Source organism: Varanus komodoensis, unplaced genomic scaffold, assembly GCF_004798865.1.
Source record: "Varanus komodoensis strain SLA01 unplaced genomic scaffold, ASM479886v1 scaffold87, whole genome shotgun sequence".
Lineage (NCBI taxonomy): Eukaryota > Metazoa > Chordata > Lepidosauria > Squamata > Varanidae > Varanus > Varanus komodoensis.
The window spans coordinates 2,114,291-2,129,606 of record NW_025336565.1 but is presented as its reverse complement, the minus strand read 5'-3'; the positions used below and the strand labels follow the sequence as shown (position 1 = coordinate 2,129,606).

Below are 15,316 nucleotides of genomic sequence, written 5' to 3'. Positions count from 1 at the left end.
GGAGGCGGGGCCGCCCCGCGCCGGCGTCCGGGATGGGCCGCGCGGTCGGCCGGGGCTTCGGCGGGAGCCTGCCCTGGGCGGCGGGCGGCGGGGGGAGGCCCTGCCCGAGGCTTTCCTGGCCCCGGCCTGCCCGGTGCCGGGCGGGGCGGGGGCGCCCACGGGGCTGGTCGAGGGGCTCCTGCGCCCCAGGCCTTCCTCCCACGCTGCGCGGGCTGCCCCGGCGCACTCCTCCTCTGTGGGCGGCCCCCGGTTTTCACAAGCGCCTGGCTGTTTCGCCAGCACTGTGCCGGCGCAACCCCACACCTTCGCCGACACGCACCGCGGGCACGTCAGCGCGTCACACGGGGAGCGCACAGGTGTGGGGCGCTAGGCCTGCCCGCTTGCCAGGCCCGAACCTTGCTGTTCAGTCTCTGGATGCAGCGAACTTGGCGCTCTGTGACAGCCTGTCGCAACCTGGCCTGCTGTTTGACTACAGCTCCCATGATTTGTTTGTGTTGACTGCAGCGCCCATGTTTACAGGCGACCAGCCCACCTGGGGTGTTTTGGACAGGGGAAGGCCGGTTTGCAAGGGCTGCGGATGCTGGGAAAAGTGCGTGTGATTTCATTCGAGAAGTTGAGCACAAGGCCGCTTCTCAGAGTGAAGCCACATAGAAGCGCCGACCCAATGTGCGTCCTGGTTTTTTTATTCTGGATCATTTGGATTCCTTTCTGGTGTTTTTTATCCTGCATTTACACATTATAAGAAGTCGACCCTCTACTCCAAAGAGCTAACAATCCACAAGTCAGCTCAAAGGACAGCAGAAGTGGGGAAGGGTAGGAGATGGCAGCAGGGAAAGACAGAGAAACAGAGCGAGTCAGAAGGGGCCTCCCGGGCCATCTAGTCTGACCCCCGGCTCCAGCCGGCTCCGCTCACGACATGCCCACCATGTGGACGTCCAGCCTATCCTTGAACACCCTTACCAATGAGGCCTCAACCACCTCCCGGGGAAGCCCATCCCACACCCTCGGGGTCCTGACTGTCAGGAAGTGCTTCCCGGCATCCCAGTTGAACCTTGGCTCCCTGAGCTTTGCCCCGTTGGAGCGCGTCCTGCCTTCCTCTGCAGGGGAGAACAGGTCTCTACCCACCTCCGTGTGACACCCCCTCACACACCTGTATGTCGCCCACAGATCCCCTCTGAGTCTCCTCTCCTCCAGGCTGAAGAGGCCCAGCTCCCTCAGTCTTGCCTCATATGGCTTCCCCTGCAAACCGGCCACCAACCTTGTGGCCCTTCGCTGCACTGACTCCAACCTTGCTATGTCCCTCGTGTAATGGGGGCCCCAGAACTGAGCCAAATACTCCAGTTGTGGGCGCACCAGAGTCGCATAAAGGTAGAGGTTTCCCCTTGACGTGACATCCAGGCATGCCTGACTCCAGGGGGCGGTGCTCCTCTCCGTCTCCTGGCCGAGGGAGCCGGCGCTTGTCCGCAGACAGTCTCCGTGGTCGTGTGGCCGTGTGACTCAACACCGGAGTGCACAGAGCGCTGTGACCTGCCCACCGAAGCGGCACCTTTCTATCGACTCGCATTTGCACGCTTTCGAACTGCAAGGTTGGCAGGAGCTGGGACGGAGCAACGGGAACTCGCCCCGTCTGTGAATTTGAACTGGCGACCTTTCGATCCACCAGCCCACCAGCACAGCGGTTTAAACCGCTGCGCCACCTGCAGTCCCAGAGTTATATAGAGGGGCAGTAATCCCTCTCTCGATCTAGAAGCCGCACTTCTGGCTCTGCAGCCAAGGGTGGCGTTCGCCCTCTTGGCCGCCGCATCACACGGCTGGCTCCTGTTCAGCCTGCAGTCAACCAGCACCCCGAGGTCCCTTTCATGTCCCCTAACCTACACTTATGGCGCCCATTCCTATGCCCCAAGTGCAAGACCTTGCACTTCTCCACACTGGACGCCATCCTGTTGTCTCCTGCCCACTTCCATAGTCTGCCCACTTCCATCTGGAGTACCTGCTCCTCAGTTGTGGCCACTGCTCCAGTTTTAGTATCATCTGTGAATTTGATCAGCAGACTGTTCACCCCTTCTTCCATGTCATTAATGAAAAGATTGAACAGGATGGGCCCCAGGACAGAGCCCTGGGGGACCCCGCTTGTCACTGGCCACCATCCTGATGATTCCCCGCTAATGGTTACCCTCTGCTTTGGGTCAGTCAGCCATGCCCTAATCCACCGGACAGTGCTTTGGTGTATCCCAAAACTCCTCAGTTTCTCCACCAGGATATCATGGGGCACTTTGTCAAAGGCCTTGCTGGAATCCAGGTAAACCACATCCACTGCATCCCCTCCTTCTAGCCAGCTCGAAACCTTGTCGTAGAATCCCACAAGGTTTGTCTGGCAGGACCTGTTTTTGCGGAAGCCGTGTTGTGTGGCCGCCAGTTTTTCCTACAATGGACTTAAGACAGCGTTTCTTTGGTTAGATGCGCTTGTCTTACTTGCAGTTGACAGAAGTGCTGGCGGTTCTGGAAGCGTTTTGGGGGGCTTGAAGGGGAGAGGTGCTGCAGGTCTGTGGAGTCCTTGGCAGGCATCATACGCAGCAGGGGAGGATGGGGGGCTTTGGTGAGGGGACAGTGCAGCCTTTGAGGGGCTGCGGCTGGGCAGCCCCGGAGAGCCTCCCTCCTGCTGTGGCAATTGAGCATCGGGGGGGGGGGGGCGGGGGAAGCACAGTGGGGGACGGGGGGGGGGCGGAGGGGCAATGTCGCAGGTGGTCTCGCAATGTTAAAGTCGGTACTAGTCTTCAGAAGTAAGAACTATAATTGCATCAATTGAATACTAAAATGCAGCCACTACCAGTTTTAAAAAGCCTGCACACATGGAAGCAGTGGAGCAAACCCAGCGCCCATCCACAGGCGGCTCCCAGGTGTCCGCTGGCCAGAAAGGGTCTCGCCTGCTCTCGGGAACCCGGCAGGCGTGTGCCGCCCTAGCCGCCCCGGGAGGGGCATTCTGGAGCCTTCCGGAGTGTCCCAGGGATGGCGGAGCCCTGGCCGGGGCCGGCTCGCCACTCGCCGTGCTGAGCGCCGCTCTCCCCCACAGGGCGTAGATGGGAGAGGGAGCTGGCGAGCCGTCCGTGCGGATGAGAGGGACCCCTTAACGTCTGCCGGCCGCGCTTCTGGCTCTGCCCGCTGAGCGGAGTGAGGATTCCCGCCGTGCTCCTCTGGGTGAGTAGAGCGCCGGGACGGGTGGGGGCGGCGAGGGACGCGGCACTGGGCTTGTGTGGCCTCTGACTCGGGGCGGGAGGCACGGCACAGGGGCCTGCTGCTGGCTGAGGACCCGCCCCTGCAGGCTTGGCACACCCCCGGTGGGCCAGAGGGGTGGGGGGCCGCCTTGGCCGCTCTGCCCAGGCTCCACCCGTGCCTGGGGCTCCCTGCCCTCCTGCTCCCCCGGTTTCAACTGCGAAGGCCCGCTCCGGCCGAGCACTGCAGCCAGGCCCCCCCCCCCCCCCCCCCCGGCACAAAGACAGAGCAAAGTGGTTTTCATGCTGGCAATTCATCGCCGGCTGGGCTTTAAAAAATGCCTCCTTAGGCCCCATTTTAGAAAGCAGCTAAAGGTGGGGGCAGACCCACATCCTGGGGAGCCGTGCATGGACAGACCTTGCGGAAGGGGCAGGGGGATCTGCAGCCCCCTCCCCCAAGTCGTGGAGGGAGCCCACCCCCCGGCCCGGGACCCCCGGCACGCGCGGAGCCACGGAAGTCACGTTGTGAGAAGACCCCGGTGTGAAAGCGCCCAGGTCCCGGGGGGGGGGCTCTTGGGGCCCTTTGTCTGCTGGAGCAGCCCCCCCACCTGGCACCCCCCGGGTGCACTGGGCACCCTCCCAGCGCCCGGGTGCAGCCCGACTCGTTCCGGGGGGCAGTCGGAAGCGTTCTGCAGAGCGCTCTGCTGCAGCAGGGGCCACGTGGCCGTGATGGGGGCTTGCCCTCCGGACAGCCCTGCGAGGCGGGCAGCGTGGCATTCCGCCCGCTGGCTGCACGAGGGCCCCGCACCACACGCGTGTGAACGCTTGCGCCTGGCGTGTCTTTGGCGGCCTTGCCGGCCGCCTCTCCTCTGCTCTGCCCGTTCCGCTGCCACGAGCGACTTGTTCCCGATCTCCTCCGTCCGCCTCTCCCTCGATTTTGTGCCCGAGCGGTCAGCCCCCTCGGTGGTCGAACAGCCGACGGCTCTGCTGGACGATGCAGAGAAAATAAAACCGGACTCGTGCAAGACGCGTGTCGGCGTCGAGGTGTTCAGTGACTCATTTCCTTCGCCAATATAGGGGTGTCTCTCACTAACACCTGTGGGAGGCGCCCCCCGTCACTCCTCCCCCCCCAGCCCCCCCCCTTCCGCCAGTCCTTTGGCCAGCCATTATTTACCTCCGTTTACTCTTCCCCTGCCTCGCTCGGCTTTCTGTTGCCTTCTGCCCTCGTGCCCCTTGACAGGGCTAGCCTGCGACTCTCCCTGGTCGCAGGTCGGTCCCCCGAGGGTCCTGCCCCCTCCCCCCTCCCCCCCAGGCCCTCAGTGCCTCCCACAGCATGGCTGGGGTCCCCCGGGGGCCGCCTCCAGGGGTGTGCGGGCCGCGGACGAGTCCAGCTGGCTGCAGCGGCCAACAGGCCGGAGGTGGCCGCTCGAGATGGAGCCGAGGCGCGTGGGATAAAGCGGGTGCCTGCGAGGGAGCCGGTTCCGCTGCCGCGGCGCTTGCTGAGCGGCGGGGAGGGAGAGCGCAAGGGCGGCCGAGACGTGCCACATGCGCTCACGCGCCGCGGGGGCCGGACCGAGCGCAGGGAGCCTTCGGGGCACGGACTCCACCGCTGCCGGCTCGGCCGAGGCGCTGCCTCCCACCATGAGGGAGCTCAGAAGGCCCCGGGAGCTCCCCAGACGGGGCGGCTGCTCCGAGCAGGCCGAGGGTCCTCGGGGGGCGTGCCGCAGCGGCCTGCTGGGCCTGGGCTGCCCCCCCGCGCAAGAGAGCGCTGTGGGTCCACTCCCCGCCTTCTCCGTGGGGCTGTTGCGCTCTCCTTTGCCTTGGGAGCCCTCCGCTCGGGTCCTGATGTTGCTTCTGAGCCTTGGCGGCCCGGCCCTCCCAAGCCTGCCCCGCGGAAGACGATGGTGAGGGCACCAGGATGGGGGCGGGGGGGCTGGGGCCTGCCTGGCACGCTGCCTCTTTCGGCCACCGCCCCGGCTCGCTCCCCTTCCACGGGACACGCGAGGAGGCCCTCTGCCCCCGGCCGAGCTCTTGTGAGCGCTCACTCGGCCTGGACTCCGGGGTTGTCGTGCTGTGGCGGCATATCCGCTGGGGGAGCCTTCGGCCTCAGCCTCTCCAGAGAGCCACCAGCCCCGGCGGCATCCATGCTTCCGCTCTCGGCCCAGCGGCGGGTTTTGGTCGACTCTGGGGAGGGCGGGGGGGCTCTGCGGGGGCTCCCTGGGAAACAGGCAGGCTGGCCCGGCTGCAGTGCACACCACAGGGCCCCGCAGCAGGGAGTCTGAGGGACGGGGGGGGGGGGGCCCGCTCTCCCGCAGCTCCCTCGAATGACCACCGGCTCCCGGCAGCACCCGGGGGCTTCCTCCTCGGTGAAGGCCCGGCCCCCTCTGAGCCGTCCGTCCGAGTCGGGGGCCGTCTCTCGGCCCTGCCCTGCGCAGAGGGGCCCCAGCTTCTCCGCGGGGGAGCGGCTGCGGTTCCCTGCCCACTTGGCAACATCCGCTCCATGGGGGGAGTTATGCAGACTCCCTGGTGCACCAGGATGGGGGGCTCTGCCCCCCCGCGGCCTGGCCCAGAACATCGGGGTGGGGGCCCTGCTGGCGTCTCCGGGAGTCGGCGCGCAGGAGAAGTACTGGCTGCTGGCCACGCGTTCCAGAAGTGTCCCGCGGGGGGGGAGCAGACGGCCGGTGGGGCCGGAAATGCCCGGGCCGTCTGCATGGGGCGGCTGGCTGGCGAGGGGGGAAGCACCGGCACGCTGCCCCCCACTTCAGCGGGCCCCCACAGCGGCGGGCTGCCTTGCCCCACAGAGCGCTGTGCCAGGCTCCCCCTGGCCCGGGGCCTCCCGAGGTGCCCCCTCGCTCTGCGAGGGGTGGGTGGCGTTTGACGGAAGGAGGGACTGAGGCGAGGCTGCCCTGCCCCCCCCCACGCCAGGCCCAGGCCCTTGGCTCTGCCTGCACGAAAAGGCCGTCCCTACTCACGATGCAGCAGTCAGCAGCTGCCTTTGCCCCCCTCGAAACCCACAGCAGAGGTGGGGGCCAGCAGGGGTGCCTGTCTCCTTGCCCCCATCGAACCCCCACCCTCCGGAAGGGGGGACTGCTGCCCAGGTCGTGGGGCCAGGGGGCCGAGGCGAAGGCAAGTCCAGACGTGTGTGGAGGACGTTCCTCTCGGGCGGGTGGGCAAGCGGTCCCCCGAGCCAGCACCCGCCTCGCCCAGACTCTGGCGCTGCCCAGCAAGGCACCCAGAGCCCATGTGCCACGTGGGGCGCCCCTTCCTGCTGCGTGGGTGGAGCTGGAGCTCCCGGGTTGGGGCCTGGCGCGCGTCTCCAGCCAGAGGGAGGGCGGGGAGGGCGGGGGGCCAGGCAGCTCCTGACCCGGCTCCCCCCGCGGCCGTTGTGCCCTTGCTGCAGGACTGCCGCCGGGGGACATGGCCCGGGCCCGGCACCCCTTCCCTGCCGCCGCCACGGCCCCCCTCCTGCTGGCCTGCCTGCTCGCCGAACTCCCGGCCACCAAGGGCTACGTCCGAGCCGTAAGTCGCATGCCGGGGGATGATGGGCGCGCAGTCCCATACGGGGCAGGGGCGGGCAAAGTCCTCCCCAGGGGAGGCCTGGGCATTGCGGTGTGTGCTCCTGCTCTCACCACACGGGGGCGCTGCAGGCCACCGGCCGGGCCGGCCACCCGGAGCCACCGGCCCTCCTGCCGCCAAGTGTGCCTGGGGGTGGGGGGGAAGCTGGCTCGCCGCTGTGCCGGTCAGCCGTGGGGCAGGAGGCACGGGCCTGCGTGGGGGGGCCAAGGCGGTGGGCCCCGAGGGGTTGCCCTCGAGGAGCCGGCCGCGCGACACAGGCCGAGCGAGTGACCGGGCTGCGGGAGGCCGGGGGGGGGGGTCCCGTGGGCCCTCCGGGGTCTCGGCGACTTGCAGCCGGCCACCCTGCTGAGACGCTTCTGCCCGCCCGGGTCTGGCGGCGCGATGGCAGCGCAGAGCCCTTCCGGCGCCTCGCTCCCCCCACCCTGCGGGGCACGTGTGGCCGCCGGGAGATCTGCCCCGAGTGGCCAGCGGCGAGTGACAGCCGGGAATGTGCCCCCCCCGTCTCAGGTGTCGGACCACAACACTAGCATGGAGTTCTCGGACCTGCCGGCCATGTTTGGGAGCGCCCTGCCTCGCGAGGGGCTCGAGGTGGGTGTCCGCAGCGGCACGGGCTGGGAGCCTGGGCCGCCGGCGGGTCTCTGTGTGCGGTGCCCCCCGCACTCCCGCGGGGGCGGTCCCCCCTCGGGGCAGCCCCAGCTGAGCCCGCCCCCCACTCCTCCCGCAGGGCTTCCTGGTGGAGGCCAAGCCGGCGCACGCCTGCCAGCCCGTCGAGGCCCCGCCGTCCAACCGCAGCGTCTTTGTGGCCCTCATCCGGAGGTTCAACTGCAGCTTCGACGTAAAGGTGGGCTCGGGCAGGGCCCCGGGGGCGGGAGCGCTTCCACAGGGCCCACGGACCCCCCCCCCCGGCTGCGCTCGGGGCTGTGGGGCCCCAAGCCCAGGACGCCCCTTCAGCTGTCAGCTGGTCGCCTTCGGCCGCCCCCGACACCGGCGGGGCCGCCCCACCTCGGAGAGGGGCAGGTGTCTGCGGGGGCCGTCTCCGCACCCACTCCCCTCTTGCTTGGAAAGCGGGGGGGGGCTTTGGCTCTGGGACTCCTGCCTGCAGACGTGCTCTGTGCTGCGGCCCCCCAGCAGGGCATGCGGTTGGGCAGCAACACTGCTCCTGAGAACGCACGGAGTGGAAGCCCGGGGTGTTGCGCCTGGGAGCAGCGCCCCCCCCCCCCCCCCCCCCCTGCGCGCCTCTCTCCCCCCCCAGGTGTTCCACGCCCAGCAGGCTGGGTACGCGGCTGCCATCGTGCGCAACGTGGGCTCCGACAGCCTGCTGAGCATGGTCTGCGACGACGGTGAGCGGGGGGCACGGGAGCGCGCACGCCCGGCCTCTGCCCCGGGCCCCCACTGACCCGAGACCCTTCCTCCCCCGCATCTTCTCCAGAGAAGCTCCGGAGGCGCATCACCATCCCGTCCGTGTTCATTGGCGAAACGGCCGCCGCGTACCTGCGCAGCCTCTTCACTTACGAGAGGGGGTGAGCGGCGAGGGGGGCAGCCGGGCGGGGGCCGTGGGGCGGGGGCCCGGAGGGCTCCCCGTTGCTCGGCTTTCTTGTGGCCCCGGGGCCCCCACCGCCCGCGGTGGGGAGGGCTTCCCTGCTGCAGAGAGTGGCGCCGGGGGAGCGGGCCAGCGCCCCCGCTTGGAGGTCGGCCCCTGGGGCGGGGGTACCCCGGGGCCCCTGCATCTCCTGCCTCAGTCGCCCAAGCGCGGAGAAGCGGGCTGGGGGTGGCCGCCTCGCCCTGGGAGGCTCCCTGGGGGGCCGTGAGGCGGGGGGGGCCGGGCCGGGCCGCGGGGGGCCTGCCGGGTGCCATCCGCTCTCTGCCGTCCGCAGCGGCCGCGTTGCCTTGGTGCCGGCGTTCATCTTCCCGCTGGGGTACTACCTCATCCCGTTCACCGGGGTGGTGGGCATCGTGATCGTGGTGATGTGCACCATTCTGGTGAGTGAGCCCCAATCCGCTCACGGGGTCCCGGGGGGCGCAGCGGGCTCTCTGCCCACGGTTTGCTCTAGCCGGCCTGGCGGGACCCGTGGCCGGCAGCGCGGGGGGCAGGGCTGGGGTTCCCTGGCTCCCCGTGCCTGGAGCTGCTGCGGGGCAGCCACGCCGGCAGGACCCGCCTTGCCGCCGGGCGAGCGTGGCCAGAGCTGCGGACCTGCTCTCCGGCACGCTTGCCCGTGGCACACGCGTGGCGTGGGGGCCCCGTCCCCCGAGGGCCGCTCGGCCAGCCTCCCACCGCCCCTTCCTCCCCCTCCCGCCCCCGAGCAGATCGTGCGCTGCGTCCAGCACCGGAAGAGGATGCGGAGGAACCGCCTTTCGAAGGAGCAGCTGAAGAAGATCCCTGTGCACAAGTACAAGAAAGGTAACGCCGGGGGCCAGAGCCCAGGCCGGGGCCGTGCGAGCAGCCTTGCCGGCTCAGCCTCCTCCGCCGCGGCCGACTGCTGGGTTGCGCACGGGCGAGCGGGTGCTTTGCACGGGGAGACCTTTCCCCCGCACGTGTGCGAAGGGCTCCGTCCGGCACAGCCCCCTCGGTGCCGCCTTCCCCTCCCCTGCCATATTCACCCCCCTCTATCGCCCCCCCGCCCCCGCGTGCCCCCAGCGCTGCTGCTGCCCCGAGCATCCGCTCCCTGGCCCACGCTGTCCCTCCGGCAGTCAGCTTTGACCCCTGCGGGGCCTCCGCCCACTGCTCCCCCCTGCCCAGGCGTCTCCCTGGCCTGCACAAGGCCCCACGCCTCTCCGCCCCTCTTTTCCCCTGGCGGCACCCCGACCGGTCCATCCCTCAGTCTCTGGCCCTCAGGGCTCCTTCTCCGCCTGTGCCTCGTGCCCCGGGGGTCCCAAGGGACCCCTCCCTCCCCTGCGCTCCCCTTCTCCAGACCTCCCGCACAGTCTGCGAGAGAGGGGCGCAGCTGAGAGTGGGGGGGGGAGCAGCGAGGTCCTTGCCTCAGTACTCCCCCCTCCCCCCCGTCCTTCCCTGTTCCATTGCCTGCCCTAGACTGCAGACTCCGTGGGGCAGGGACCCATCGGGAGAAGTGCCCGGAGCCGGGCTGGCCGGAGCCGCGAGCGTCTCGGGCGCGCGCGGGGGCCCGGCCGAGGAAGCGGCTCTTGGCAGGGCCGGCCCGCAAGGGGCCGCTCGGGGCCTCCCGTTCCGCGGCGGGGCCTGCACGGCGCCTGTGCCCCGGCAGAGGGCGCTGTGCCGCCTCGCCTTCCCTCCGCCTCCGCCCTGGCTCGGCTGCTCCGGCTCCAGCGCTGGGGGGGCCCGGCCGCGGGGGGGGGAGGCGGAGGGGCGGCGCGGAGGGCCCCTCCCCCTGACGCGGGGGGGGGCTCGGCGGCGCGCACGGAGGCGGCTGCTGGCCGGCGGCGCCGGGCCCGGGCCTCTCGCCCAGGGGCTCATTTCCGCCCCGGCTGCCCCCCCCCGTTCGCCCCGTGGGGCGGCTCTGCCGTGCCGGCGGCCCCCTCCCATAGACATCAAGGCGGGACAAAACGCGCCCCAGCGGCTGGGCAGGGGGCTCGCCGGCTCGTCCCATCGCAGGGCCTCGTCCGGCGCTGGGGGTCGAGGTGGTCCCGGGGGGGGGGGCCTGCAGCCCGCGGCCCCGAGTGGGAGGAGGGGTCCCGCCGGGTTGCGGGGCCGCATGTGAGGACCGGAAGGCCCCGGGGCAGCGGGGGGGCTTCCTGGGCGGTTGGGGCAGAGTTCGTGGAGACCCCTTGGCCGAGCGGAGGGAAGGTGTGCTGCTGGCTGCGCCCCCCAGGGGTCGGAGGCACCTCTTGCCCCAGATGCTGGGCGGCACACCCCAAAGGATGCGGGGCTGCTGCCTGCGCCCGGGAGCTGCCTCCCGCCCTCCCGCCCCCTCCTGCTGTGGGCCAGCGGGGCTTTGCGCACTCGCCCTGCCCCTCCTCCCGCCTCTCTGTCCTTCCATCACCTGCCCCCCCCCAGTCTCCCGTTGCCCCAGGCCCTGCATGGGGAGGGGTCTGGCTGGTGGTCTGCGCCTGCTTCTGGGGGCTCCTGCAGTCCTGCCAGCCCCGCTGCCCCTGCTGCGAGGGGGGAGTGGGCCGTTTTGGCCATCCCGTTGCGAAGGCAGTATGGCTGCCGGGGGGCACCTTCTGGCGCCCTCCCCGTGCCCCCTCCCCCAGGCAGAGCCGGGCCTCCTGCAGAGAGGCAGCAGGCGACAAGGCTGACTTCCTCTCGAGAGCTGCGCTCCCCCCGCCCGGGGTTGCGCTGACTGCCAGTTACCTTCAGAGCCTGGCCCCCTCCCCCCGCGTTTCCAAATCTTCGCTTCCCATGAGGTCTAGCAACTTGCTGCGTCGAGCCTGCCCCTCGCCAGGCGCAGCCCGCTGCGGCCGCCGGCGCTGGGGGAGCGGGGGGCGGGGCGGCCCCCGCCCCCTCTGCGGTCCGGGCCCCCCCGCGCGCGCGCCCGCCCTTTCGGCCGAGTCCCTCTCGCTCTGACTGGAGCGGGGGAGGAAGCGGCGGCCGGCGCGCTCCTTGCCTTATAAGGCGCGGCGAGGAGCGCCGCCGCGCGCCGCCGGCTTCCTGTTTTCGCGGCGAGAGGCCCACCGCGGCGCCCGCGGGCGGCCCTCGTGCCCGCGCCCGGCCGCGCGCGCCCGGCCGCCCAGAGGCTCGGAAAGCGGGGGGGGGGCGCCTCGCTCCCGCGGAGAGCGGGCTCCCGGGGGCGCTGCCCTCCCTGCCGGGGTGCGGCCCGCGAGGCTCCTGGGGCCACGGCTCCGGGCGTGGGGCGGATGGCAGGAGGGCCCGGTGTGCCGGCCTGGCGGGGGCAGCCGAGGGGCCCCGGGGCCCCGGTGGGGGCTGCGCCCTTGGCCCCCGCGGGAGGGGTGGCACGCGGGGGCCCGAGCCAGGCTGCGCGTGAGGCCGGTTCGTGGCCCCGCCGGGCTGGGGGGGCCGCCGCTGGGGGCTGACCGGCCTTGTGCCCTGCCCCAGGGGACGAGTACGACGTCTGCGCCATCTGCCTGGAGGAGTACGAGGACGGGGACCGCCTGCGCATCCTGCCCTGCTCCCACGGTAGGGCCCCTGGAGCGCCCGTGCTGGGGGGGCAGGGGCCTGAGCCCCTGGCTCGGCTCCTGCGATGGGGCGGCCGGGCCCGCCGGTGTGGGGCAGAGGGTATGCTGGGCCTTCTCTTCTCTCCGTGGCCCGCAGCCTACCACTGCAAGTGCGTGGACCCGTGGCTGACGCAGACGAAGAGGACCTGCCCCGTGTGCAAGCAGCGCGCCGTCCGCTCGCCCGAGGACTCCGACTCGGAGGGCGAGGGAGGGGCCGGCCGGGCCACGCCGTCCCGGGACGAGGGCGACGGCGACGGCGGGGGCCCCCCGGAGCCGGAGGAGGCGGAGGGCGACTCGGAGCGCACCCCCCTGCTGCGCTGCTCGCCCGCGGTGCCGCCGGGGCCCCCGTCTTTCGGCAGCATGGCGCCCTGCCCCCCCTCCAGCCCCCTCAGCCTTTCGGAGGAGGGGGGGCAGGGGCAGCCTTCTCCCCGTGCCGAGCACCCCTGGAGCCCCCTGGTCGCCTAGCCCCCTCCCCGTCGCCCCCAGTGTTCCCTGCCCCCAGGGAAGGGGGACTCAGGACAGGCCCTCCTCCCAGTGACGGGCAGGGGCGGCAGGGGGCCCTCAGCTTCTACCAGTGAGCTTCCAGAGCTTCCAGTCTAACCTCCAGGGGCCGGGGGGGGCCGGGGCCCCCCAGGGCAGTGCACGGCCTCTGGGAGGTGGTCGGGGTGGCTGCCTCGCCGGCCAGGCAGCCCCCCGCCAGTGGTGTGCCCAGTCGCCCGTGCCGCCCTGGCTCTCCCCGCAGCAAGGGAGGTGCAGCCGCCCCCCCCGGAGTGCCCCCCCCCCCGGCCCGGGCTCTCCCCAGCCAGTGGCGGTCTGTCGCTGCAGCCCAGGGGCACGGGCGGGGGCGGCAGCCGCCCGTTCGGGTGCCGGCGGCGCTCTGCCGCGGACCCCAGCCCCTCGCCCTCCGCTGCCAGCCGGGCGGGCTGGGCCTCGTGGCGCGCACTCTGCACGCGCTCCGCCCCTCCGCCGGCCCTGCCGCGTCCTGGGGGGGCTGTGCGAGCCCTGACCCGCCCGCTGCGGAGCACGACCCGACCCGACCCGGGAGCCCCGCCGGCGCTGCGCCCGTGTCCCCGCGCCAGCCCAGGCACCTTCCGGGGCGGGCGGGGCGCCGTGCTCTGGGGCGGGAGGGCGACCTGCCCCCGCCGCTGCCTGGCCCCGCTCCGAGCCGCCCGGGGGGCGCTGCGAAGAACGTGGATCGTGAACCGCGCCGAGCGCTGCTGGCAGAGGGGCCGCCCTGCGCCGGCCCGTGCGCGCCAGCGGGGCGTGTGTCTGCTCGCCGGCGGGGCGAGCGCCGCTGGACTCCCACTAGCCCTTTTCGGCAGTCCATTAAACAGTCCTTGAAATACGCCTCGCTTGGTGCTTTTGTACAGCGGAGACGCGGTGCGCCGGCCGGCCGGGCGTCCCGGGGGGGGGGGGGGGGGCGGGCCGCGCCTGCGCAGGCGCCGCAGGGCAGAGGCCTCCTGAGTCAGCCGTGTTTGCGGGCCGGGCGGGACTCGCGCCTCCCGCCGCGCCCCACCCCGCCCCGCCGATCCAGGGCGTCGCGGCAGCCCCTTCCGGCCCCGCTTTCCGGAGCCCCAGGGCGCGTGTCCTGCACGGCCGCGGGCGAGCGGGGCGCTCCGGAGACGAGGGGCCCCGCGACCGCGCCCCCTGCAGGCGGCGGGACTGGCCCTCCGCGGAGCCGGCGCCGAGCGGCCCCTTCGGCTCACGCCGCCGCGGCAGCAGCCGGGCCCCGCGCCCCCCGCCTGCCACAGCAAGGCCCCACAGTCGCCTCCCTCGCCAGCGACCAGACAGATGGGCGGACGCGGGCTGTAGAATTGAATTTCTTTTATTTATTTTTTTTCTTGTTCCAATATAGTTTTCTTAACCAAAAAACTACACCTTGTAACAATCAAAATTTGGCAGCGATAAGGATTTGTGATAGAAAAAATGGCAAAGAAAATAGGCAAGGTGTGGGGGGAAGGGGTGGTAGAGGAAGGCGTTAGAAAAAAACGGTAGAGGCAGGAGCGAGTGGGGGGACAGACAACTGGAATCTGCGGCGATCCGGCGCCGGGCTCGGTCCCACGATGGTCGGGCCGGGGGCCCCGGGCGGTCGCAGCCACCTTGGACTTCCTTACACCGTTCCATCAGTAGTACCGCAGCGGGACGAGGCGGGCGTCAATAGTGCGACCGCCGCAAGTGGTTGGCCATCTCGAAGCACTTCTTGTTGACGCAGCCGCCGTGGACGCCCTCCTTGCCCATCACGGCGACTAGCGCTGCGGGGGGAGCACAGGGGGGCACGCCCGTCAGCGGCAGGTCCCTGCCCCACAGCCAGGATCTGAGCCCCACACAGCTGGGGAGGCAGGGCCAGGGCCGGGCCGCGGGCGAGGAAAGAAAGCGCCACGTGCGGTGCGGGGAGGACGCCGTGCTGGCACCCGGAGGCTCGGCACGCCTGCTGCTGCTCACGAGTGAAGCCGGGCTGCCTGGAAAGTGCCGTGAGGCGAGTTTTGGCGGCAGCGAGACGTGGAAAGCCCTGAGCGGCAGCGCCCTGCCCGCGCTGTGACACAGTGACCCGGGGTGGGGCACGGGGACCAAACCTCGAACGCGGGCTGGCCTTCGCCCAAGGTAGCTCTTGGCACACGCCCGGGCCTGGCCGGGAGGAGGCGGCGGGCCCACAAGCCAGAAAGCTCCGCACCGGCTCCGGCCTTGGCTCTTGGTGAGCGAGGCTCACAGCCCCCTTCTCACGCGGCCTGGAGGGGAGCCCCGGGCAGCAGTCGGGAAAGGATGCGTTGGGGGGCGGGGGGCCACTCACTCTTGTCGGTCATGGAGACTGTGATGTTGAAGGTGGGGGCCCCACCGGTGCTCTTCGTCCGGAGGTCCATGGTGTACTCGCCCTCCGTGTGCAGGCTGTCCCGGATCACGGAGCATTTGAGCCCCCCCAGCGACAGCCCGTTCACGAACAGGTTGCTCCGGTCCTTGGCGATCAGGGTGTTCACCTCCGCGGGCTGCGTGGGGAGGGGGGGCGGGTGAGAAGCGGGGCCCCAGAGCTGCCCCCCACGGGCCGAGGGCTGCACCGGGTGCCTCCCTGCTGCGGGAGCATCCCGACTGCAGAGCCCCGGCCTCTGGACCCAGAACTGCATCCGCCCTCCCCTCCCTGGCCGGACCCTGCAGGGCCGAGGCCCTCCCGGGATGGCAGCTTGCTGCACACAGGAATACGCAACTGCTCGCTGCCCCCTTTGCCAAAAACAAAACCCCCCCACAGCTGGGAGAACCCACCTGTTGTCCACCCAAACAAGGCCCCCTCTATGTTCCGCTCTGGCAAGAGCGCTCCAAGGAAAAGCGGAACACACAGCTCCCGTGCGGGAAGGCGGGCGGGGGGGGGGACACCCCTTCGCCCTCCCAGGCGCCCTCTTCCCCATGCGGGGGGGGGTGAGATGCACGCAATGCAGTGTGGTCTCTGCCCCGGCGCT

The 15,316-nt window shown here is 71.1% G+C and overlaps 1 protein-coding gene across 1 annotated transcript; it reads left to right on the top strand.

Annotated features, from left to right (window-relative positions):
* Positions 1–3,005: 3,005 nt before the first annotated feature.
* Positions 3,006–12,655, top strand: RNF167 (ring finger protein 167). The gene is made up of 10 exons (XM_044417222.1): positions 3,006–3,195; positions 6,610–6,728; positions 7,293–7,373; positions 7,510–7,626; positions 8,038–8,125; positions 8,215–8,305; positions 8,660–8,765; positions 9,090–9,183; positions 11,752–11,832; positions 11,968–12,655. Exons 2-10 carry the CDS (start codon positions 6,627–6,629, stop codon positions 12,333–12,335), a joined length of 1,128 nt encoding a protein of 375 aa, XP_044273157.1. The 5' UTR covers positions 3,006–3,195; positions 6,610–6,626; the 3' UTR covers positions 12,336–12,655.
* Positions 12,656–15,316: the final 2,661 nt, after the last annotated feature.

Coding starts and splice junctions, on each gene's coding strand:
- RNF167 (XM_044417222.1), top strand. CDS start 6,627: ATGGCCCGGGCCCGGCACCCCTTCCCTGCCGCCGCCACGGCCCCCCTC. Junction 7,627..8,037: donor ACTGCAGCTTCGACGTAAAG/GTGGGCTCGGGC, acceptor CTCCCCCCCCAG/GTGTTCCACGCCCAGCAGGC. Junction 8,766..9,089: donor TGGTGATGTGCACCATTCTG/GTGAGTGAGCCC, acceptor GCCCCCGAGCAG/ATCGTGCGCTGCGTCCAGCA.